We start from the raw sequence: 25,859 nt of genomic DNA on the forward strand, positions 1-25,859 counted from the left end.
ATTAAAATCTAATTGTTTTAAAATCACCTCATGGTGAAATCCCTGAGCAGTTTCCTTCCTCTCCGGCAACTGAGTTAGGAAGGACGCCTGTATCTTTGTAGTGACTGGGTGTATTTATACACCATCCAAAGCCTAATTAATAACTTCACCATGCTCAAAGGGATATTCTGCTTTAAACAAAACAAATGTACACATCTACCAATCTGTGCCCTTCATTGCAAGGCATTGAAAAAACCTCCCTGGTCTTTGTGGTTGAATCTGTGCTTGAAATTCACTACTCGATTGACGAACCTTACATACAATTATATGTATGGGGTAGTCATAAAACAATCATGTTATCCACTATTATTGAACACTGAATGAGTCCTTGCAACGTTTTGTGATTTGTTAAGCACATTTTTACTCCTGAACTTATTTAGGCTCTATAAAAAAAGGGGTTGAATACTTATTGACTCAAGGCATTTCATTTTGAATTAATTTGTCAAAATGTCTAAACTAAATTTCACTTTGACATTACAGAGTGTTGTGTGTAGATCAGCGACACAAAATCTCAATTTAATCAGGCTGTAACACAATTTTAAATTCAGGCTGTAACACAGCAAAATGTGGAAAAGGTAAACTGGTGTGAGTACTTTCTGAAGGCACTTTATGTAATGTGTCTATCTGTGTAATGTAATGTTTTTGCACCATGCACATTAGGGACGACAATGGAATTAAGTCTTACTTTTTTGTGATATCCCTGTCACGTTTCTTAATGTGTGTACTGTGTGTGTGTGGTCTTTTAACTGGCAAATAAAATCAACCAATTCATGTAATTGTTGTATGAATTTATTCAACGGCCAAACCTCGTAATACACCTCCCTTCTCCTACCTTGCTGTTGAACCCATCCTCCTCTCTACCTTGCTGTTGAACCCATCCTCCTCTCTACCTTGCTGTTGAACCCATCCTCCTCTCCTACCTTGCTGTTGAACCCATCCTCCTCTCTACCTTGCTGTTGAAGCCATCCTCCTCTCTACCTTGCTGTTGAACCCATCCTCCTCTCCACCTTGCTGTTGAAGCCATCTTCCTCTCTACCTTGCTGTTGAACCCATCCTCCTCTCTACCTTGCTGTTGAACCCATCCTCCTCTCTACCTTGCTGTTGAACCCATCCTCCTCTCATACCTTGCTGTTGAACCCATCCTCCTCTTCTACCTTGCTGTTGAACCCATCCTCCTCTCTACCTTGCTGTTGAACCCATCCTCCTCTCCTACCTTGCTGTTGAACCCATCCTCCTCTCCTACCTTGCTGTTGAACCCATCCTCCTCTCCTACCTTGCTGTTGAACCCATCCTCCTCTCCACCTTGCTGTTGAACCCATCCTCCTCTCTACCTTGCTGTTGAACCCATCCTCCTCTCCACCTTGCTGTTGAACCCATCCTCCTCTCTACCTTGCTGTTGAACCCATCCTCCTCTCTACCTTGCTGTTGAACCCATCCTCCTCTCTACCTTGCTGTTGAACCCATCCTCCTCTCTACCTTGCTGTTGAACCCATCCTCCTCTCCTACCTTGCTGTTGAACCCATCCTCCTCTGCTACCTTGCTGTTGAACCCATCCTCCTCTCCTACCTTGCTGTTGAACCCATCCTCCTCTCCACCTTGCTGTTGAACCCATCCTCCTCTCTACCTTGCTGTTGAACCCATCCTCCCCTCTACCTTGCTGTTGAACCCATCCTCCTCTCCTACCTTGCTGTTGAACCCATCCTCCTCTCCTACCTTGCTGTTGAACCCATCCTCCTCTCCACCTTGCTGTTGAACCCATCCTCCTCTCTACCTTGCTGTTGAACCCATCCTCCTCTCTACCTTGCTGTTGAACCCATCCTCCTCTCTACCTTGCTGTTGAACCCATCCTCCTCTCTACCTTGCTGTTGAACCCATCCTCCTCTCCTACCTTGCTGTTGAACCCATCCTCCTCTTCTACCTTGCTGTTGAACCCATCCTCCTCTCCTACCTTGCTGTTGAACCCATCCTCCTCTTCTACCTTGCTGTTGAACCCATCCTCCTCTTTATTACAAAGCCAGTTGGAGCCAGTCCCTGCCCTGCTACAGGCATCATTTATGGATGTGTATATTACTAGAACATGATATTATATAGCAACCTGTATCCCACCATTACCACATGTCATTGGAATTGACTGAAGACTAAAGAATTGAATGTTAAATTAATTTCTTTTTTTTTACTAAGTTTCTAAATGAAGTAATAGATTTTGTATTTTAAAATGTTGTTGAATTGTGATATCTAATTGTATTCATGCATTTTGAGGTTTACTTTTGAAGGCCTCTACACCATGTAATGTTAGTACCAGGTAACAGGGGCGGTTCTGGGGGGGGGGGGGGGGGGGGGCAGTGTGACAACAATTTTGGACCCCCTTGTGACCCCCCTAAATGTGGAGTATGAAATAATTGTTACATAACTCATTTTTGCTATCGTTCTTTTTTTTTACATCCGTTATCAGATAGTGGCAACGCGGAACACTAATGATTATGAACATGGTCTTTTGCCTGCTAATGCCTGCAATGCAGTGAAGAAAGCGATATGACAACAATAACGTCTAATGTAACTGGCCCATCTAACAGTACAACTGGCCCCAGCTTGGCCCCCCCCAGTTGAAATGGTCTAGAACCGCCACTGCAAGGTAAGACATGGAAGAAACTTGAAATGTGTAACTCAAGACTTTTCTAACTGACAGTAGTACATGTCAGAATGAAAACTAATAATAGGTCCACTTCCTTTTGGAGAATAGAATTTAACTAATGACCAACTGAATTGACCTACTTCTCACTTATAACAGGTTTTGTGTTTAATTCAAGGAGAGATTGGGTTTACCCCTGGAGGTGTATCATCATGTGACTTCTGCCATGTAGCTGGAACACTAGTCTTTTCTCAATTGGATTTGCTCAACTCCTGTGTCCTCTCTCACCTCCTTTTGAAAAAGGTCAAAGGTGATCAAGGAGAGGCGGCAATTAGTTGGAACATGGATGAAAATGCACTTTCTGAAATGAGACTCCTTCTCCACATGGATTTAATAAATAGTTGCATTCCACAGGCGACAATCAACAGCTTGATCAACTCTACGCAAATGAGATGTGTTACGCTGCATGAGGCAAATGGTGGTCACACCAGATACTGACTGATTAACTGATCCACACCCCTACTTTTTATTTAAGCTATCTGTGACCAACAGACGCATATCAGTCTTCCCATTCATGTAAAGTCCATTGATTAGAGCCTAATTAATTTATTTCAATTGTCTGATTTCCTTATATGAACTGTAACTCAGTAAAATCTTTTAAATTGTTGCATTTTGCATTTATATTTTTGCTCAGTGTATTTAAAAATGCAACTATTTATTAAATCCATGTGGAGAATGAGTCTCATTTCAGCAAGTGCATTTTCGTCCATGTTCCCACTCATTGCCGCCTCTCCTCTTCAATGGCTGTGCGAAATTGCTGGATATTGGCGGGAACTGGAAGACGCTGTCATACTTGTCGACCCAGGGCATCCCAAACATGCTCAATGGGTGACATTTCTGGTGAGTATGTAAGCCATGGAAAAACTAGGACATTTTCAGCTTCCAGGAATTGTGTACAAATCCTTGTGACATGGGGCCCTGCATTATCATGCTGAAACATGAGGTGATGGCGGCGGATGAATGGCATTACAATGGGCCTCAGGATCTCATCATGGTGTCTCTGTGCATTCAAATTTCCATAGATAAAATGCAATTGTGTTCATTGTCCGTAGTTTGTCTGCCCATACCATAACCCCACCGCCACCATGGAGCACTCTGTTCACAACAGTGACATAAGCAGCCTGCTCGCCCCAAACGTCACCATACACACTGTCTGCCATCTGCCCAGTACAGTTGAAAACGGGATTCATCCTTGAAGAGCACCCTTCTCCAGCACGCCAGTTGCAATCGAAGGTGAACATTTGCCCACTGAAGTCGGTCACGACGTCAAACTGAAGTCAGGTCATGACCCTGGTGAGGAAGACGAGCACGCAGATGAGCTTCCCTGAGACGCTTTCTGACAGTTTGTGCAAAAGAATTTCAGTTGTGCAAACCCAGTTTCATCAGCCGTCCGGGTGGCTGGTCTCAGATGAGCCCGCAGGTGAAGAAGCCGGATGTGGAGGTCCTTGTCTGGCGTGGTTACACGTGGTCTGCGGTTGTGAGGCCGGTTGGACATACTGCCAAATTCTCTAAAACGACGTTGGAGGCAGCTTATGGTAGAGAAATTAACATTAAATTCTCTGGCAACAGCTCTGGTGGACATTCCTGCAGTCAGCATGTCAATTGCACGCTCCCTCAAAACTTAAGTATTCTGTGGCATTGTGTTGTGTGACAAAACTGCACATTTTAGTGGCCTTTTATTGTCCCCAGCACAAGGTGCACCTGTGTAATGATCATGCTGTTTAATCAGCTTCTTGATATGCCACACCTGTCAGGTGGATGGATTATCTTGGCAAAGGAGAAATGCTCACTAACAGGGATGTAAACAAATGTGTGTACAAAATTGGATTGAAATAAGCCTTTTGTGCCTGGAAAATGTCTGTGATCTTTTATTTCAGCTCATAAAACATGGGACCAGCACTTTACGTTTTTATTTTTGTTCAGTGTAGTATCCTCAAATAAATGTACAGTGGATTGAACTTAACCAATGTCTTATTGAGGATTTGAATGTGCTCTCTAGCAACTTCATATGTGCAAGGCTTCTTGGGGGCCCAATGAACATACTAAGAAAACCAAACATGCCTAGGTTATAATGACCTAAATACGAGAAACACCATCTCTGTGTTTACAACAAAACATCTGCAAAAAACTAACAACAAAAATAAGTGGAGACTTTTGTTGTTTATTAATTCTGACATGCACTGCTGTCAATTAGAAAGGTATGGGAGTTACATTTCAAGTTGCTTCCATGTCTTATCTTGTGCCAACACTAGATGGTGTAGAGATCTTTGATAGAAACAATATTCAAAACAAAACCTCAAAATACATGACAAAATAGACAGTACAATTCAACAAAATAAAACCAATATTTAAAAATGCTAAATTAATGATTTAATCTATAAAAAAGCAAAAACCATTAAAATTGTCTTCGGTCAATTCCAATGACGATATCATATTCTAGTAATACACACATCAACAAAAATTATACATGTAACAGTGCAGGGACTGGTTCAACTGGCTTCCGCCAAAGAATCGACCGGCATGAGGAATATGTTGTAAACTCCCACCAGCCATGCTTGCACCAAACCAATGCTTTTACATGCATGAGAGGGAGTGAACAAGTGCACACCTCCGGGGAGGGGCAGAGAACCAAAACGCCGCCTTAAGCTCTCATATAGAGGGGACATTGTGACTTTGAGGGGGGGTTATAACTCCCCCTTTTCATCTTTGCCATTCTTATCCCCCTTCACCTGGGTGTTCAGGGCCCGTTTAACCCCCAGGTTTGGGCTTGGTTTTGTGCCATCCTCCTCAGTGACCTTTGACCCGGGACAGGGCTGCATGGACTGAACGATGTGCTGCAGTGTCCAGTGTTCCTCCTGCAGTGTGTGGTCGTCAAGGGTAAACTGACCCTGTTTGGTCCGGATCAGCTTCCTCACGTGGGCACACGATGAGAGCGCTTTTCCCAGGTCATCCACCAAGCTTCTGATATAAAATCCACCACCGCATTCAACATCAAGAGTGAAGAGGGGGGGAGTGAAGTCCTGCAGAGACAGGTTATACACTGTGACCGGCCGTGCAGGTTTGGCTTCCACCTCGTGGCCTTGCTTCAGCAGGACAGACAGACGCTTTCCATCCTTCTTCAGTGCAGAGTACAGTGGAGGAACCTGCATGATGTCCCCAGTGAACTGCTTCAACTTCTCCTCAAAGGCTTCCCTGGTAATGTGATCATAGAGCTTCTCATGAACCACATTTCCTGTGGCGTCAAGGGTGTCTGTTGCTTTTCCCAACTCTCCAACAGCCATGTATTTCTTTGAACCAGCAAGCATAGTACTAAGCATCTTTGTTCCATTTCCAATCCCAATAACGAGCACACCAGAGGCTGCGCTGTCCAGAGTCCCGCCATGCCCCATTTTCAGAGCTTGCTTCTTCCTTTTTCTGGGATTAGGATCTTTCACACCGGCCTCTTTAAGGAGTGCCTCTTTTAATGAGTTTAAAACATCAGCAGACGTAGGTCCTTCCTTTTTATAAATGGCAAAAAGTCCATTTAAAGATTGTAGTTTTGATAAAGAATGTTTAGGCACAGCTACGCCAGTTACACTACCAGCCATGCTTGCTTTCCAAAACAATGAGGCGCGAGTTGATGACGCAATTTTAACGGAAAACACTTCCGTTTACAAATGCGTCAACATCGATGACTACCAGAAATGTATCAAAACATTAGCTAGTTAGCTGGCTACGCACTAGCGTATCCTCCAGCTAAAATAATACTACAGACTACACTATGTCAAATAATAGCAATTGATTATACACATGTTTGGATAGCTGTGCTTTTCGTTATCGTCAGGCAGTTCGCTAGCTAGCTATATTCCAAAAATATTCAACTGTCTGCGTTGGAAGAGGTAGACAGACGAGCTGTGTGGGAGGAGGCCAAAACCAGGACAAGAGCGAAGTCGGAGAGGCCGCTTGACACCTGAGGGGAGGACATTGAAACGGTAACATGCTAGCTAGCGTTATGCTTGCAGCTATTTGGAAGCTTGCCAGTTAGCTAGAGTTGACTATTTTTCCTGTATCTTTACTTCAGTGCAACTGTCAAATCAAACGATGTAGCAAGCTAGCCCCTGTTGTTTTATCCAAACATTGTGCTAGTTAACTACAAATTAGCTACAGGTTGGGAAACACTGTTTACAGGAGAGTAGACCAGCAACACACCTCAGTCACTGTTTATATTAGTAGGCCGGCAACACCCCTCAGTCACTGTTTATAGTAGAGTGGACCGGCAACACCCCTCAGTCACTGTTTGTAGTAGTAGACTAGCAACACCACTCAATCACTGTTTATAGTTGTAGACCGGCAACATCCCTTAATCACTGTTTATAGTAGTAGACCGGCAACATCCCTTAATCACTGTTTATAGTAGTAGACCGGCAACACCCCTCAATCACTGTTTATAGTAGTAGACCGGCAACATCCCTCAATCACTGTTTATAGTAGTAGACCGGCAACACCCCTCAATCACTGTTTATAGTAGTAGACCGGCAACACCCCTCAATCACTGTTTATAGTAGTAGACCGGCAACACCCCTCAATCACTGTTTATAGTAGTAGACCGGCAACACCCCTCAATCACTGTTTATAGTAGTAGACCGGCAACACCCCTCAATCACTGTTTATAGTAGTAGACCGGCAACACCCCTCAATCACTGTTTATAGTTGTAGACTGATAACACCCCTCAATCACTGTTTATAGTAGTAGACCGGCAACACCCCTCAATCACTGTTTATAGTAGTAGACCGGCAACACCCCTCAATCACTGTTTATAGTAGTAGACCGGCAACACCCCTCAATCACTGTTTATAGTTGTAGACTGATAACACCACTCAATCACTTTATAGTTGTAGACCGGCAACACCCCTCAAATGAAACTCCTCCATCTGCTTCCCCCACCCAAACTATTGATGTCTTGGAACTTGTGCATTCTTCCCCCAGCCAGCCGCAGCCCGGCCTGAGACACGGGTAACAGGATAGGGAAGCAGAGCGGAGAGGCTGCCGCCACAGCGGGGCCGGCAGACAATATGGCGGGCAGCCCCGAGAAGAGTGCCTCGGCGCAGGAGTGGAAGGAGCAGGGCAACCGCCTCTTCCTCAGCCGCAAGTACCAGGAGTCGGCCGCCTGCTACAGCAAAGCCATTGTAAGGACAAAGGGTTGGGAGAAGGGGGAGAGAGATAAAGAAAGAGAGAGTGTGGAGTGTGTGTGGAACTGAGGTAGTGCCACAAATTGTAACTTTGCGTGATGAGTAACCTCACTCTGAGATATAGAAAGTCAGCTGTCGCTTGTAGCGAAGATTGCGTGTGTGCGTGTGCAAACGTGGCATACTTAGGAATGAGAAAGGGGGATAGAAATAGTGAATAATGTGTTTGTCCCCAGAAGCGGAACCCCTCAGTGTCTGTGTACTACACCAACCGGGCATTGTGCCATGTGAAGCTGCAGCAACACGACAAGGCCCTGGCCGACTGCAAGCAGGCGCTGGAGCTGGACCCCCAGTCAGTCAAGGCCCTCTTCTTCCTGGGTCAGTGTCACCTGGAGATGGAAAACTACGACGAAGCCATCGGCAACCTGCAGAGAGGTGGGCTGGGGACCTAGGTGGCAATCAAGGGTACAGACACAGAGGTGCATCTCACTAGTCGAAATAGGCCTCCTATCCCTGTCCCGTAGTCCCCCTGCCCCATAGGCCTCCTGTCTTCTCTCCTTCATCTGTACTCATTTTAAAGAACTAGACAAGTGTCAAAAGAAATTCCCAATATACATCTACCAGGTAGTGTTCACCAGTCTTTGGATTTCAGATCGGTGTAGATTAAGGAGAGGACATTAAGAGGTAGCTACTAGACTATTAAAATGGAGGAGAGGAAGCTATAAACTATTGAGATGGAGATGAGGAGAGGAAGCTACTAGACTAATGAGATGGAGAGGAAGCTATAGACTATTGAGATGGAGAGGAAGCTATAGATTATTGAGATGGAGAGGAAGCTATAGACTATTGAGATGGAGAGGAAGCTATAGACTATTGAGATGGAGAGGAAGCTATAGACTATTGAGATGGAGATGAAGCTACTAGACTATTGAGATGGAGAGGAAGCTATAGACTATTGAGATGGAGATGAGGAGAGGAAGCTACTAGACTATTGAGATGAGGAGAGGAAGCTACTAGACTATTGAGATGAGGAGAGGAAGCTACTAGACTATTGAGATGAGGAGAGGAAGCTACAAGACTATTGAGATGAGGAGAGGAAGCTACAAGACTATTTAGATGAGGAGAGGAAGCTACTAGACTATTGAGCTGGAGAGGAGATGAGGAGAGGAAGCTACTAGACTATGGAGATGAGGAGAGGAAGCTACTAGATTATTGAGCTGGAGAGGAGATGAGGAGAGGAAGCTACTAGACTATTGAGATGGAGAGGAGGAGAGGAAGCTACTAGACTACTGAGATGCACCCATCCCGGACACACTCCCATTCAGGAGTCTAGATACACACATCAAAATATATTTCTAAGTTACTTGCCTAAGTCTTGACAGGACATTGGATTAAGTCAGCTCTACCAGCTAATGCAAAGCTTCATTTTCACCATTATATTATTAATAATAATAGTTGTCCTTCATTTGGCCCTCAGCATATAACCTGGCGAAAGAGCAACGGTTGAACTTTGGCGACGACATTCCCAGTGCCCTCCGGATAGCCAAGAAGAAGCGCTGGAACAGCATCGAGGAGAAGCGCATTAACCAGGAGAACGAGCTGCACGCCTATCTCACCAAACTCATCCTGGCAGAGAAAGAGAGGTGAGAGATTCTTTCTGTGCACACCAATAGTTTGTTTCCGGCTGTGTGTTCCATATATGTTGTGTATCAGTGGACGGCTCACAATAATGGCTGGAGTGGAGTCTAATGGCTGGAATGGTATCCAGCACATGTTTGATACCGTTCCAGCCATTATTATGAGCCGTCCTCCCCTCTGCAGCCTCCACTGTTGTGTATATAATGTGTGAGCTGTGCTAAGGTTTCCCCCTAGTAGGACAATACAGGCTCATCTGAATCTGTTCCAGCCACATGGTGGGAACACTGTAGGGGTTGGGAGGGGGATTTACAGAACATGAATTCACTTTGTGAATCAGAGAATAGCCATTTTGATTTCGTTTTTCCACAACACTCAAGTTGAAATGAAACACCCATAAACGTGTTGCGCAGTCAATTCCCATTAGTCAGTGGGAAACCATTGCGTTTAAAAAAAAAAAAAAAAAAGATACTGTTGTTTTACCAGGTAAGTTGACTTAGAACACATGCTCATTTACAGCAACAACCTGGGGAATAGTTACAGGGGAGAGGAGGGGGATGAATGAGCCAATTGTAAACTGGGGATGATTAGGTGACCACGATGGTATGAGGGACAGCTTGGGAATTTAGCCAGGACACTGGGGTTAACACCCCTACTCTCACGATAAGTGCCATGGGATCTTTTATGACCTCAGAGTCAGGACACACCATTTAAGGTCCCATCCGAAAGACCGCACCCTACACAGGGCAATGTCCCCAATCACAGCCCTGGGGCATTAGGATATTTTTTAGACCAGAGGAAAGAGTACCTCCTACTGGCCCTCCAACACCACTTCCAGCAGCATCTGGTCTCCCATCCAGGGACTGACCAGGACCAACCCTGCTTAGCTTCAGAAGCAAGCCAACAGTGGGATGCAGGGTGGTATGCTGCCTTGTTGGTACAACGTCTCTTACAGTTGGGGGCATTAATATAATAATAATAATATATACCATTTGGCAGACGCTTTCAACCAAAGCAGGCATATACTTTTCATGCCCGGTGGTCCCGGGAATCAAACCCACTCTCCTGATGTTGCAAGCACCATGCTCTAGATGACTGTTAATTAACTGTGTGCTTGGTGTCACCCCGGGAGAGTTTTTTTATTTTTTTTAAATGCCCCCAACTGTGGTTGGTGTGTAAAACCAGTTAGTCCATCCATTTATAGGCCTACTATCCATACTATCCATTTATATTGCAGTAAGATAAGCCTTCATTGGTGGAAGTTACTGAAGTAATCCATACTATCCATTTATATTGCAATAAGATAAGCCTTCATTGGTGGAAGTTACTGAAGTAATCCATACCATCCATTTATATTGCAATAAGATAAGCCTTCATTGGTGGAAGTTAGCAGAGTGATTTGGATGACTGGTCCTATCCTCAGGGAACTGGATGACAGCAGAGAGGAACAAGATGCCAAGTCGGAGGAATGCAGAAGCCGACACGACCTCACTAAGTTCCACTCCAAACACGTGAGTCCTGAACCAAGTGTACCAACATCCAGCTAACGTCCAAAGATGCAGGGTATAAACACATATCAATGGGGAAATAAGGACTTACCCACATTCTGTTTAGAATGCTCTCGTAGCCTAGGTTACTAGAAATGGTTAAACAACAAAAGGGTTTTCATCAGCTAAACCAAAGACATGTTAACACAACCTTACTAATCAAGATCTGTTTTTTTCCCTCATAAGGATATGCAACAGAACAGGGGTGTTATGCTCCCAAAAACTCTTAGTGGGCACAAAGTACGTGAGAATGGCAGGGGGTGGTCTGGAGGGGGGTTAGGAGAATTTAGCATTTGTGCTTAATTCTATGTCAAATTATATATTTTTTGCAAAGATAAGCATAACTCTTGAGCTGTCTGTATCCTCCTGACTGGTGGTAAAATAAAATGTATAAATTTGCTTCTCTGCATCTCTGCTAAAATCTGGGTAAAAGATTGAGAGGAACGTGAGTCTTATTCAGTACATTTAGTTATTGCTTTTCTAGTCTACCAACCTTACCAGCAGACAAGCTAGCTACTCTAACTTGATTGATGGCCTGAAATGGCTTCTTGGTAGCTAGTTATGAGGTAGGGGGCTAGTAGTATGTGTGTATATATAAAAAAAAAAATGTTTTTTATAGGACAACTCTGAATGGGCACGTGCCCATGATGCCTCTGCAACAGAACATGTTTTAAACCTGTTTAAATCGTGTTTGGCCTAACTCTAGCTTATTGCATGTATGTGTGTCTTTCGGAGGAGTTGGGATAAAGCAGAAGTAACGTTTTGGTTGGACCTTGTGTACAATTGATGAATAAAGTGATCTTGATTTAGGTGTCACATTTCTCTACAGGACAAGCACCTGTCAGACATGGAGGAGCTCTTCTCTCAGCTGGATGAGAAGAGGAAGGTGAGTGCTCTACTGCCTCCTGCTGGATACAGGATCAGGGGGAGAATCTCTGTTGCATTTCCTTGATTCTTCCTTTCCTCGCCTCTGTCCGAAAACCCATTGGATGAGAAGGTCAGAGCTTCCTCCCCTCTAACCTTCCCACCCAATGGGTTTTGAGAAGGAGGAAAGGAAAGAGAGGAATAGAGGAAATGCAATTGACATTCTCCCGTGCTCTGTTTACCCCTGTCCCCTAGCCCCTACACCCTTGGCACTCTGCACTCTGAGTAATAAGGAGATATGAATACAAGTTTCATCTTGTCTTCTGATTGGCTGGGTGAAAATGATTCCAAATTGCTTCCACCTGTCCAATCCTCTCAGATCTAGAGGAGCGGCTAGTCTGCTGTGGAGTAGGGGCTAGGGGTTTGGAACTCAGCACTAGCCCTTACATAATCAATGGTTTGTGTTTGATGGCTATCACTCTGGCCATACTAGAAACAACTCTCTATTCCTAAACCCTTAAACAATCTTAACCCCTTCATTAATAACAAATACCAGGTCAGAATGTACAAGACACTAAAATATGTAACTACAGTATACATCTCTTCTATCATGGCTATTTAGTGATAACCTCTGTTTGTTTAACAGAAGAGGGAGATCCCAGACTACCTGTGTGGAAAGATCAGCTTTGAGTTGATGAGGGAGCCCTGCATTACACCCAGTGGGATCACTTACGACCGCAAAGACATCGAGGAGCACCTACAGGTAAGGATTACTCTCATCAAACCTGACCGTTGGCAACAGCAGTGACTGGGTCAGGTTTGAAAGATGGGCTCTTATGGCATCCTCGATGAGGTGGAGAAAAAAATTCTGGGCTGGGTCCTCTTCAGACAGACAACTCACCCAACAAAGCAGAGGCAGACATGCCAGAATGTCATGATTTGAAACCAGAGTTTGAAGGCAAAACCTTTGCTGTGGTTTTAGTGAAAGTAGTTGATGCAAACTAGCCACATGTAAAATGCACTCATTAAACATAACCTCCGTGATCTCCATCTTGCTAGCTACTATTTAGTATTTATTGTATTCAAGCTGATCAGGTAGTGACGTAGGCAGTGAAGTAGTTCTTCTATGCCAAACTGACGTTCTGTTACGTACATATGTATTAAACTGGAACAATTGTGGGAGGCAACCCGGATGTCTAGAGAGACTAGGTAAGGATTGGCAGGAGTACTTCAAATTGATGTCTAGAGAGACTAGGTAAGGATCGGCAGGAGTACTCCAAATTGAATCTCCAAAATACTCCTTTAGACTCAAAAATAAATCACTGACCATGTAAAAGAATAGTTCCACATCATTTCTGTGTTCAATATTATGAAGTATGAAGCAGGGGTGACAGTAAGGTGGTATGGTCCGGTACGGCGCCCCGGCAAAATAAATAGTGGGGGTACGTTGTACCGGTAAAACATGACCCTATCACAATAATTAAAACATCATGTCAAGAAAAATGTAAGCTATTACACCACTATCTATCATTACCGCATGTCAGAGACATGAAACATGAAAACGGCTCCAAAATGCGATGTGGTTGGACGAAAACAGACATTTTGCCAAAGTAGAGATGAGTGCGGTCAGCATTGGACGCATAAATTCTGTCCTAATGACAATCACCCAATGTCAGACTTTCTGGTGTTTTATGTAACAGATGCTTCTTTCCATTCACCACTGCTTGGAGGCTGGAATTGAAATAGACTGTGAGTGGATGAATGCAGGCTGGTAGCCTATTAGTAAAGCAGCCCTTTTGAAGTGATCGGTCATGCATGTTAAATGACAAATCTTTACGACTAGGCCCAGAGAGATGCTATTGAATTAATAGGGATTCAAAACAAATGTTATGTCACGTGCCGAATACAACAGATGTAGACCTTAGAGTGAAATGCTTACTTTCAGGCCCTTAACCAACAATGCCGTTTTAAGAACATACCAGAAAAAAGTAAGAGATAAGAATACCAAATAATTGAAGAGCAGCAGTGAATAACAATAGTGGGGCTATATACAGGGGGTGCCAGTACAGAGTCAATGTGGGGGGGTACCGGTTAGTCGAGGTAATTGAGGTAATATGTACATGTAGTAGAGTTATTAAAGTGACGATACATAGATAGTAACAGAGAGTAGCAGCAGCGTAGAAGACGGGAGGGGTGTAATTCTCTGATGAGGCCCATACATTCTGTTGGTCAGGAGGTCCTGTACCAGGAAGAAATGAAATGTACTTTCAGCCCTGGTATTAAGGTGTTATGTCACCCATATGATCCCAACTGTCTTTGTTCTTATGTTTGCAGCGAGTGGGCCATTTTGACCCGGTGACACGCAGCCCTCTGACTCAAGACCAGCTGATCCCTAATCTGGCCATGAAAGAGGTCATCGATGCTTTCATCATGGAGAATGGATGGGTGGAGGACTACTGAACAAAGGAGGGAGAGAGGGAGAGTAGGAATCATTCCAAAAGAAGAACCTGACATTAAAAGACGACAACAAACCAAACAAGTATGATCTGCACTTTAAAGCTGAGGCCACACCACAGACTGACATACCTTCACTAGGACTGAGACTACACCACAGACGGACATACCTTCACTAGGACTGAGACTACACCACAGACTGACATACCTTCACTAGGACTGAGACTACACCACAGACTGACATACCTTCACTAGGACTGAGACTACACCACAGACGGACATACCTTCACTAGGACTGAGACTACACCACAGACTGACACACCTTCACTAGGACTGAGACTACACCACAGACGGACATACCTTCACTAGGACTGAGACTACACCACAGACTGACACACCTTCACTAGGACTGAGACTACACCACAGACGGACATACCTTCACTAGGACTGAGACTACACCACAGACGGACATACCTTCACTAGGACTGAGACTACACCACAGACTGACACACCTTCACTAGGACTGAGACTACACCACAGACGGACATACCTTCACTAGGACTGAGACTACACCACAGACTGACACACCTTCACTAGGACTGAGACTACACCACAGACGGACATACCTTCACTAGGACTGAGACTACACCACAGACGGACATACCTTCACTAGGACTGAGACTACACCACAGACGGACATACCTTCACTAGGACTGAGACTACACCACAGACGGACATACCTTCACTAGGACTGAGACTACACCAGACTGATACACCTTCACTAGGACTGAGACTACACCAGACTGATACACCTTCACTAGGACTGAGACTACACCACAGACTGACACATCTTCACTAGGACTGAGACTACACCACAGACAGACATACCTTCACTAGGACTGAGACTACACCAGACTGACACACCTTCACTAGGACTGAGACTACACCACAGACGGACATACCTTCACTAGGACTGAGACTACACCAGACTGATACACCTTCACTAGGACTGAGACTACACCACAGACTGACACATCTTCACTAGGACTGAGACTACACCACCGACGGACATACCTTCACTACGACTGAGACTACACCACAGACTGATACACCTTCACTACGACTGAGACTACACCACAGACTGATACACCTTCACTAGGACTGAGACTACACCAGACTGACACCACTTCACTAGGACTGAGACTACACCAGACGGACACCACTTCACTAGGACTGAGACTACACCACAGACTGACATATCTTCACTAGGACTGAGACTATGCCACAGACTGACATACCTTCACTAGGACTGAGACTACACCAGACTGATACACCTTCACTAGGACTGAGACTACACCAGACTGATACACCTTCACTAGGACTGAGACTACACCACAGACTGACACACCTTCACTAGGACTGAGACTACACCACAGACTGACACACCTTCACTAGGACTGAGACTACACCACAGACGGACACACCTTCACTAGAACTGAGACTACACCACAGACGGACATATCTTCACTACGACTGAGTCTACACCACAGACTGATACACCTTCACTACGACTGAGTCTACACCACAGACTGATACACCTTCACTACGACTGAGACTACACCACAGACTGATACACCTTCACTAGGACTGAGACTACACCACAGACGGACATACCTTCACTAGGACTGAGACTACACCACAGACGGACATACCTTCACTAGGACTGAGACTACACCAGACTGATACACCTTCACTAGGACTGAGACTACACCAGACTGATACACCTTCACTAGGACTGAGACTACACCAGACTGATACACCTTCACTAGGACTGAGACTACACCGCAGGCTGACACACCTTCACAAGGACTGAGACTACACCACAGGCTGACACACCTTCACTACGACTGAGTCTACACCACAGACTGATACACCTTCACTACGACTGAGACTACACCACAGACTGATACACCTTCACTAGGACTGAGACTACACCACAGACGGACATACCTTCACTAGGACTGAGACTACACCACAGACTGACACACCTTCACTAGGACTGAGACTACACCACAGACGGACATACCTTCACTAGGACTGAGACTACACCAGACTGACACACCTTCACTAGGACTGAGACTACACCACAGACGGACATACTGAAGGTAGGACTGAGACTACACCAGACTGATACACCTTCACTAGGACTGAGACTACACCACAGACGGACATACCTTCACTAGGACTGAGACTACACCACCGACGGACATACCTTCACTACGACTGAGACTACACCACAGACTGATACACCTTCACTACGACTGAGACTACACCACAGACTGATACACCTTCACTAGGACTGAGACTACACCAGACTGACACCACTTCACTAGGACTGAGACTACACCACAGACTGACATATCTTCACTAGGACTGAGACTACGCCACAGACTGACACACCTTCACTAGGACTGAGACTACACCAGACTGATACACCTTCACTAGGACTGAGACTACACCAGACTGATACACCTTCACTAGGACTGAGACTACACCACAGACTGACACACCTTCACTAGGACTGAGACTACACCACAGACTGACACACCTTCACTAGGACTGAGACTACACCACAGACGGACATATCTTCACTACGACTGAGTCTACACCAGACTGACACCACTAGGACTGAGACTACACCAGACTGACACCACTTCACTAGGACTGAGACTACACCAGACTGACACCACTTCACTAGGACTGAGACTACACCAGACTGACACCACTTCACTAGGACTGAGACTACTTCACTAGGACTGAGACTACACCAGACTGACACACCTTCACTAGGACTGAGACTACACCAGACGGACACCACTGCACTAGGACTGAGACTACACCATACTGACACCACTTCACTAGGACTGAGACTACACCATACTGACACCACTTCACTAGGACTGAGACTACACCAGACTGACACACCTTCACTAGGACTGAGACTACACCAGACTGACACACCTTCACTAGGACTGAGACTACACCAGACTGACACACCTTCACTAGGACTGAGACTACACCAGACTGATACACCTTCACTTGGACTGAGACTACACCACAGACTGATACTAGGACTGCCATTAAATCTCCTGTTGATCTATACATCTCTCTTTCTCTCTCTGTTTCCATCCTTGTCCTTTTCCCCCCATTTATTTTGTGTCTCTCAGCTGCTCATACTAGTCAGATCCAACAATCAGGACACGCTACCAAACATTGCACCGAATCAGAGCACATCATCCAACAACAGGACCCAATCAGAATATAGTACCCAACACCTTGGGCCAATCGCTTGAACGTTACACTCAAAACAACCAATCATATTGCAGACCACTAAACCCAGCAGCCCAATCACATCCTAGACCTTGAGTCTACAAGTGCAGCGATTGACCAATCAGGGCTAAATGTACTCTACTTGTGGTGATGCTCCACAACTTGTCTTCTATTTTAAATCTTCTTTTCTATGGGGAAGAGGACTGTCTGAGGCACCGCCATGTTTTCTCCTCTCCATTGTAGTCCTCTTGAGTGGCCTGTAGATGGTCCAATGTAGTCCTTGAGTGATGGGCCAATTTTAAACCCAAGCTGATTTCTTACCACCACAATGCAGCACTTCTCTATATCATCATGGAGGGCTGAAAAGACTATATAAGCATGAATTGTATAATTATAGAAAGAAACCCATGCCCTCATCTTCAGTGTTTTGCAGTATGTAGGGAAGCAATATGTGTAATCAATATGATGGGAGGGTCCGGGAAGAGCATTCAAGGCTTTGCGCAAAGGGTTGTTTTTTGACCAAGGACATCTCTAATTTTGGCTGAGTTTCCACCATTTTGTTGGCGCTCATACAGAGCTGAGCGTTAATGAATGGGGAAGTGTGTAGGGGTCAGGGTTGGGGTCAATTCCAGTCAATTAATTAAACCCAATTCCACATTTTCTTTGAAAAGATTTGTTTAAAATTGTGAGTCACAGGTGTGTTTTTGAAGGCTGTGTTTAATGGTAATGTGTTTTCTCTGGTTTACATGTTACTGAATGTTTTCAGGCGGTGTCCTGTCTGTGCCTCAAGTGGAGCTTGAAGTAGAATATGGAAGTCAGACATCTGACTGGCTTTGAGAAGGACTGTCTTCTCTTCAGTATAACTTACTGCTCGTGGTCACTCTTGTTTTAATGATTCCACTCTTTGAGCCTTAGTCCAATGGCTGCGAAGCATGGTTGGGGTCGATGACATTTTTCAAATGATTTTCGAATGCAAATTCATGAATTAAAATATCCTGATAAAAAAAAAAAAAAGGGTCATTTTCAATTCGACCCCTCAACCCTGCTGCAAACAGATAATCAGTTTCCTCTTGTCATTTCAGAAATCATACATTCCTCTCAGCCATACGACCCTGTTTGAGTTACCAACTGAAAATGATTGAATGTGAAATGAACCTGTATATTCCTACCCTCTGCTGGATATGAGGATGCAGTTCTGTTGTGTTAGTCTGTCATGTGTATCAATATTATGTGTACATGTAGGGTTGGGGACATACTCCTCTCCCCCTAGGCCCTGATTCCTCCTAAGAGAGGGGTGGGAACAGTCAAGTTTCTCTGGAGCCTCAGTGGGACTGAATGTTCTTTATTTCACTGTTGTGCTGTTATGTCTACAAGTGTTCCAATAAAGGCTACAACTTAGAGGCTGCAGTGTTTACATTGATAATCAACATACAAATGGTCATCTTATTTTCAAGTACTTTATTTTTTTTTAAATAAATGTGAAACATATTAGCTGCTTTTGACCTAGTTGGCCCGGTACAAGGGAACCGATGGGAAAAGTCACAGAAGTGGAAACAGGCTAGAAAACCAGTGTGTGACTTCCAGGGAATACAGTCAGAACAAGCCACACTCATCTCCTATTGGTCAGTAGACGTTCCAATAGTCTTTGACCGCTTTGTTTCTTTGTCTCTGAACAGATGGACCACTGATCTACATAGTTGTTATGACGACAGAGCGGAAATACAGCTTTAGATAACTTTTTGGGCAGTTTTTGGTTGACAGGAGTGGTGTGGTGCCATTTCAGCTGACATGATACTTTTGAAAGTGCGTCCCTCCTGCTCCCCCTCACTAATCAGTAACCACTGTGTGATCTGTGCTGTCTGAGGGGGGATTGAGAACTGTGCAAGAAATCTGTGATTACCACAGAGGGGAAAAAGGAATGATGCATGTTGAAAGTATTCTATAAGGGCTTTGGTCACGGGGCAATGACTGTCTGTTGCAGGGTCAGGGGTCAGCCCAGGAAGGTAGATATGAAGACACTGGTGTCCAAATTGAGCGTGGCATGCCACCAGTGGTCAGGGAAATACAGCACCTATCAGCAACAACACAAAAAGTCAGTGACATTGGAGTGACAAGTTATTAATACTTGATATTATCGTCCTGCTTTGCCTTGGTAAGGCAAAAATACATAAGAAATAATCTGAATGCAGCCTATCATTCCAATTCAGTGAAAACAATGGCTCAAAAGTAATGTTTGCCTCAAACGTAGTGATCCCCATGGTTGTTTTAAGTGTTTCAAATGATATTCCATAGTTGAAATTTCAAAAAGAAATATGGCTCCTACTATCCCTATATGGTTAAATGCCTTAAAAGTAATTTTAGCTCATGTTAATGACCCATGGTTGAAATTCCTCCAAATGATGACTCCTGATTGTTATCCCATTCTATGTTGGAAAATGCATACAACATTATTTTAGCTGATGTTAGTGTCTTGTGTAGATGGAGGGAAGGGTGACAGTTAAAGTATTCCGATATTCAACCAGTCGGTCTAATCTATTATGGCTGCGTTGGCACAGGCAGACAAATTTGGATCTTTCGACCAATTATTGTAAAAAGAGCTGATCTGATTGGTCAAAAGACTAATTAGTAGAAGGAAGGAGATCTGAATTGGGCTGCCTGTGAACACAGCCTTAATGGTAGTTCTCTGACCTCTCCTGGCCGGATGGTGCACTCTATGGGCTTCTCCTCTTCAGGCAGGTAAGGGTATGTGTCTGACCCAGGACAGGGTGGTGGAAATGGGGCGCATTGTCCGGGGGTTACAGGAACCAGCGCTGTGGTGGTTGGAGAATTAAAAGGTATCTCATACTGTTGTGTTTAACAGACGTGCATCAATTACAACAAGGTAGTGTAGCGTGCTAAGGCTAACAGCATCAATTACAACAAGGTAGTGTAGATGTTGAGGCTAACAGCCGGCAGGGCTGACCCTGGATTCAGGCTTACACCAGCCTACCTACTGGTGCTGGACCAATGTTTACATTAACCAGGTGTCATTAGGGACGCTGGGACAGCTGTATTTGAAACATGTTCATTTTGTTTGTCGTTTCCCCATTATTCCTCTTTCTTCAAGGTCCTATTGTTGTTTTATTGATGTAAAGTGTGTTGTGACTCATGTGAAATGCACTTTAAATAAATTGACTTGATTTTAAGATATTCTTAGGAGAAATGATCAAGCATAAAGTGGACCATGATTTGATAGGCAGTTAATGTGTTGTTTACCTTCCTGCCATAGATGACCTCAGAGTAGCCAGGTCCATGCCAATGGAAGGGTACACCTGTTCCTGGGCCTGGTTGGGTGGGTGGATAAAGGCACAGGAGGTAAGCTTCAACAGAGGATGACAGCCTGTTCTTTACAGTCACCACAGTAACTGGCTGTATGTATCACACACTATTAAGATGTCCTCTTCACAGATGCATCAGTGTGCATGGAGGTTTGTTCAGCTCTCTGCCAACCTGCAGGTGGCAGTTAATGCATCGGAGTTTAGCCTCTTGCTTCGTACTCTGTGTCCCGTACAAGTCGCCCTGCTACGGATGGTAACGCCATATCGTTGAATCTACCCTGAACACCACTGCAGCTGTACGACATGATTCTGATATCCAACCCTTGACCCTGGTATAGTATAATCCACAACATATTAATATTATACAGTGTACAAAACATTAGGAACACCTGCTCTTTCCATGACGAACTGACCAGGTGAATCCAGGTGAAAACTATGATCCCTTATTGATGTCACTTGTTAAATCCACTTCAATCAGTGTAGATGAAGGGGAGGTGACAGGTTAAAGAAGGATTTTTAAGCCTTGAGACAATTGAGACTTGGATTGTGTATGTGTGCCATTCAGAGGATATTTAAGTGCCTTTGAATGGGGTATGGTAATAGGTGTCAGGTGCACCGGTTTGTGTTAAGAGCTGTAACACTGCTGGGTTTTTCACGCTCAACCGTTTCCAGTGTGTATCAAGAATGGTCCACCACTCAAAGGACATCCAGCCAACTTGACACAACTGTGGGAGCTGTCCTAACTGAGCCATACAGATCCACTGACCTGCGATCCCGAAGCTGTAGGCCCCCGTGGTGTGAGGCAGCATGTAGCGTGGTGTCTTGTAGTTCTCAAACAGAGAGTGCCACTCAGTGAAGTTGTTGTCCCCGAAGAAATACAGAGTGCCTGTCAAAGAGAGACCGGGTGAGATACAGAATGTCTGGCTGTGTGAACTTTAAATTCTTTCTGTTAATGCTTTGACTTTTCAGCGTGATCACATGGCATGTTGTATTATTTTACGGATCATGGTTTTCCTGTTGAGCTCATGTACTGTACAACGACAGTTAGGTGTTCCAGACACCAAACTCACCACTGCCCAGTGTGTCCAAAGACTGAGGCCTCAGCAGCAAGTCCACAAACTCCTCAAACCGGACATCCACAAAATGATAACGAAGAGGCAAAGTAATGTACTACAAATAGAGAACACTGAGTACCTTCTAGGATGACTACATTATGTGTGTGTGTGTGTGTGTGTGTACCTTTCCTGTAAGAGTATGTGTTGGCAGTGCTGAGCCTCACCATCCTCTCTCCATACTGCTGCAGCAGGCTGGACTTGGAGCACAAGAACTGGAATTTCTGAAAACAAAACAATTACGTTCACCAGAGCCCATTGCTAGACTGATATTAAGTGTGTTAGTAAGGCCTATGAGACAAGTTTATTTGTGTAATTGCTTTTTTGATTCACATGTACCGTATTGTCAGAGAAACCTTTAAGGATGACTGGTTTGGAGTAGGCATATCTAGGAATAAAACGAGGTGTGTTACACATACTGGTGCAAACCTTGATAGAAAAGAGGCGTTTCCAATGTATGGGTGCAGAACACACAGTGTAATGATTTAGAGACTGCAAACACACCCAGGCTGAACACATGAAGTAGACTACAGTACGTACTGTTGGATAAACTGGTGATGTGATAACGAAGCTTTGTCCCAGATGTCAATGTTGCATGGACCCTCATCAGTCAAACTGTATTCTGAATTTGACGACCTGCATGCGAGGGGAAAAATACGCTTTTTAGGCTACGAATACTAGTATTATTGAATGAATGTAAGAGTTAGATATTGATTAAAAGTTCAAATCAGTGGAAAAAAAAACAAGAATAGAAGTAGTCGTAATTTATAGATGGTCAAAGACGTAACTTAGCCTGAAATAAACTCACCACCCTCCGTCATTCTCCGACACCAGTGCATCTAAAGCCGATCTCCAAAACAACAGGAGAAATACTTGTATTCCGAATTTATATTCCATATGGAAATAGCTTTACAGTGCTTCGCAAATACGCCTCATGTCCGTATACCTTTATGGAGTTTCTAATAGAAAGGGTTAAGATTGCTCCTGCCGGTTGTGCCAATGCCCATTGGCTATTGATTTCCTTCTTCCTGAAGTGTAGTGTTCATATGGACCAATCACATTTGACCAACGAGCTGTCTATGGAGGGGTCCACAAGAAGTACAATTTGTATTGTTTTTATCTAGACGGGATGCAGCTAATGTCAGAAGTGACCTTTCGAAGCATGTTAGGAGAATTTACACGGCAGCAGCAGATTAGGTAATTAACATACCAGGTAAGGAGAATTAGGTTGAGGTTAGGAAATGGGATAGGGTTTGCTAAAATTCTCCCTGACGCCACTGTAACGTGCACATTTTGACGTTACTTTGACATTAGCTGCATCCCTTCCAGCAATGACCATTTGAATTGCACAAATGTAATACATTGCATACGGTACATTTAATTTGTATTTTTGTATAAAAATTAAACTGATGAAAGGGCATACATTTTCTCCACAATTCTTTCTAATTGTCCTTCACAGACTTTGACAATATTTATTTTGGCAGAATTATATACTAAAATAGCCAGCTATAACGTTTGCTTGGTATAGTATATTTCTCTTTGTATACCACAGTTCACCTTTTGATGAATACATGTAAACTCAGCAAAAAAAAAAAATGTCCTCTCACTGTCGACTGCATTTATTTCTAGCAAACTTAACATGCGTAAATATTTGTATGAACATAAGATTCAACAACTGAGACATAAACTGAACAAGTTCCACAGACACGTGACTAACAGAAAGGAATAATGTGTCCCTGAACAAAGGAGGGGTCAAATTCAAAAGTCATTATCTGGTGTGGCCACCAGCTGCACTAAGTACTGCAGTGCATCTCCTCTTCATGGAGTGCACCAGATTAGCCAGTTCTTGCTGTGAGGTGTTACCCAACTCTTCCACCAAGGCTCCTGCAAGTTCCCGGACATTTTTGGGGGGGAATGGCCCTAGCCCTCACCCTCCGATCCAACAGGTCCCAGACGTGCTCAATGGGATTGCGATCCGGGCTCTTCGCTGGCCATGGCAGAACACTGACATTCCTGTCTTGCAGGAAATCACGCACAGAACGAGCAGTATGGCTGGTGGCATTGTCATACTGGAGGGTCATGTCAGGATGAGCCTGCAGGAAGGGTACCACATGAAGGAGGAGGATGTCTTCCCTGTAACGCACAGCGTTGAGATTGCCTGCAATAACAACAAGCTCAGTCCGATGATGCTGTGACACACCGCCCCAGACCATGACGGACCCTCCAATTCCAAATCGATCCCGTTCCAGAGTACAGGCCTCAGTGTAACGCTCATTCCTTCGACGATAAACGCAAATCTGACCATCACCCCTGGTGAGACAAAACCGCGACTCGTTAGTGAAGAGCACTTTTTGCCAGTCCTGTCTGGTCCAGCGACGGTGGGTTTGTGCCCATAGGCGACGTTGTTGAAGGTGATGTCTGGTGAGAACCTGCCTTACAGCAGGCCTACGAGCCCTAAGTCCAGCCTCTCTCAGCCTACTGCGGACAGTCTGAGCACTGATGGAGGGATTGTGCTTTCCTGGTGTAACTCGGGCAGTTGTTGTTGCCATCCTGTACCCTGTACCTGTCCCGCAGGTGTGATGTTCAGATGTACCGATCCTGTGCAGGTGTTGTTACACGTGGTCTGTCACTGCGAGCTGCCAGCTGTCCGTCCTGTCTCCCTGTAGCGCTGTCTTAGGCATCTCACAGTATGGACATTGCAATTTATTTACCTGGCCACATCTGCAGTCCTCATGCCTCCTTGTAGCATGCCTAAGGCACGTTCACACAGATGAGCAGGGACACTGGGCATCTTTCATTTGGTGTTTTTCAGAGTCAGTAGAAAGGCCTCTAGTTTTCATAACTGTGCCCTTAATTGCCTAGCGTCTGTAAGCTGTTAGTGTCTTAACGACCGTTCCACAGGTGCATGCTCATTAATTGTTTATGGTTCATTGAACAAGCATGGGAAAGAGTGTTTAAACCCTTTACAATGAAGATCTGTGACATTATTTGGATTTTTACTAATTATCTTTTATTTACAGATTATAGAGATAAGGATTTAATGCATTGCAATTTACGCATTGTTACGAAATGATATTTTATTTAAAAAATGTCAGCATGCCATATAACATATTTTAATAAAGTTCAAAATACCGTATAAAGAAACCTATAGAAGAGGCTAGGTGGCTTTTGGAATGGGGCTTGATGGCAGGAAACATTTGAGGCACATATAATGTACCAATCATTATAGAAAACCTTTCTTATACAAAGTCACCAAACAATTGGGGCGGCAGGTAGCCTAGTAGTTAGTGTTGGGCCAGTAACCGAAAGGTTGCGAGATCGAATTCCCGAGCTGACAAGGTAAATCCCCGAGCCGAACAAGGCAGCTAACCCACTGTTCCTAGGCCGTCATTGTAAATAATAATTTGTTCTTAACTGACTTGCCTAGTTATAAAGGTGAAATAAAAAACAAAGTAGATCTTAAAACAGGAAGGATGTTTTACTATTAAATACATTTTATTACATAAACAGACAATGCCAGTTTGGCATTTTCACAGGAAGACAACTCTGAACATCTCATTGTGGGTCTTCTGGTTGGTCAGTAAAGCAAAGAGCCATGCAGTCTCAGCAGCTCCTTACTGCTGTGTGTGTGTGTGTGTGTGTGTGTGTGTGTGTGTGTGTGTGTGTGTTTGTTAGTAACCAGACAGGTGCTGATGGTTTTGTTGTC

At 44.3% G+C, this 25,859-nt stretch overlaps 3 protein-coding genes across 6 annotated transcripts; 1 reads left to right on the forward strand and 2 right to left on the reverse strand.

Annotated features, from left to right (window-relative positions):
• Positions 1-4,633: 4,633 nt before the first annotated feature.
• LOC115207577 (probable tRNA pseudouridine synthase 1) lies at positions 4,634-6,355 on the reverse strand. Its single transcript, XM_029774793.1, has one exon. It carries the CDS (start codon positions 6,313-6,315, stop codon positions 5,413-5,415), a length of 903 nt encoding a protein of 300 aa, XP_029630653.1. The 5' UTR covers positions 6,316-6,355; the 3' UTR covers positions 4,634-5,412.
• Positions 6,356-6,382: 27 nt separating this feature from the next.
• Positions 6,383-19,122, forward strand: LOC115207586 (STIP1 homology and U box-containing protein 1). 3 transcript variants are annotated; one of them, XM_029774805.1, is made up of 8 exons: positions 6,383-6,699; positions 7,695-7,894; positions 8,131-8,329; positions 9,372-9,537; positions 10,953-11,040; positions 11,906-11,962; positions 12,587-12,703; positions 14,275-19,122. In XM_029774805.1, exons 2-8 carry the CDS (start codon positions 7,781-7,783, stop codon positions 14,398-14,400), a joined length of 867 nt encoding a protein of 288 aa, XP_029630665.1. In that variant the 5' UTR covers positions 6,383-6,699; positions 7,695-7,780; the 3' UTR covers positions 14,401-19,122. The 3 variants fall into 3 exon arrangements, with proteins under 3 accessions (XP_029630665.1, XP_029630682.1, XP_029630674.1); XM_029774822.1 differs by having other exon boundaries at positions 8,134-8,329; XM_029774814.1 differs by having other exon boundaries at positions 7,699-7,894.
• Positions 19,123-19,167: 45 nt separating this feature from the next.
• LOC115207598 (jmjC domain-containing protein 8) lies at positions 19,168-23,129 on the reverse strand. Of its 2 annotated transcripts, XM_029774844.1 has the most exons (8): positions 22,962-23,129; positions 22,694-22,789; positions 22,493-22,541; positions 22,281-22,377; positions 21,808-21,927; positions 20,980-21,047; positions 20,413-20,534; positions 19,168-19,795 (listed from the first exon to the last, which is right to left on the reverse strand). In XM_029774844.1, exons 1-7 carry the CDS (start codon positions 23,048-23,050, stop codon positions 20,520-20,522), a joined length of 534 nt encoding a protein of 177 aa, XP_029630704.1. In that variant the 5' UTR covers positions 23,051-23,129; the 3' UTR covers positions 19,168-19,795; positions 20,413-20,519. The 2 variants fall into 2 exon arrangements, with proteins under 2 accessions (XP_029630704.1, XP_029630694.1); XM_029774834.1 differs by lacking the exon at positions 19,168-19,795 and having other exon boundaries at positions 20,417-20,534; positions 22,321-22,377.
• Between the last annotated feature and the right edge of the window lie 2,730 nt (positions 23,130-25,859).

The sequence above is a fragment of the Salmo trutta genome, chromosome 1 (assembly GCF_901001165.1).
Source record: "Salmo trutta chromosome 1, fSalTru1.1, whole genome shotgun sequence".
Lineage (NCBI taxonomy): Eukaryota > Metazoa > Chordata > Actinopteri > Salmoniformes > Salmonidae > Salmo > Salmo trutta.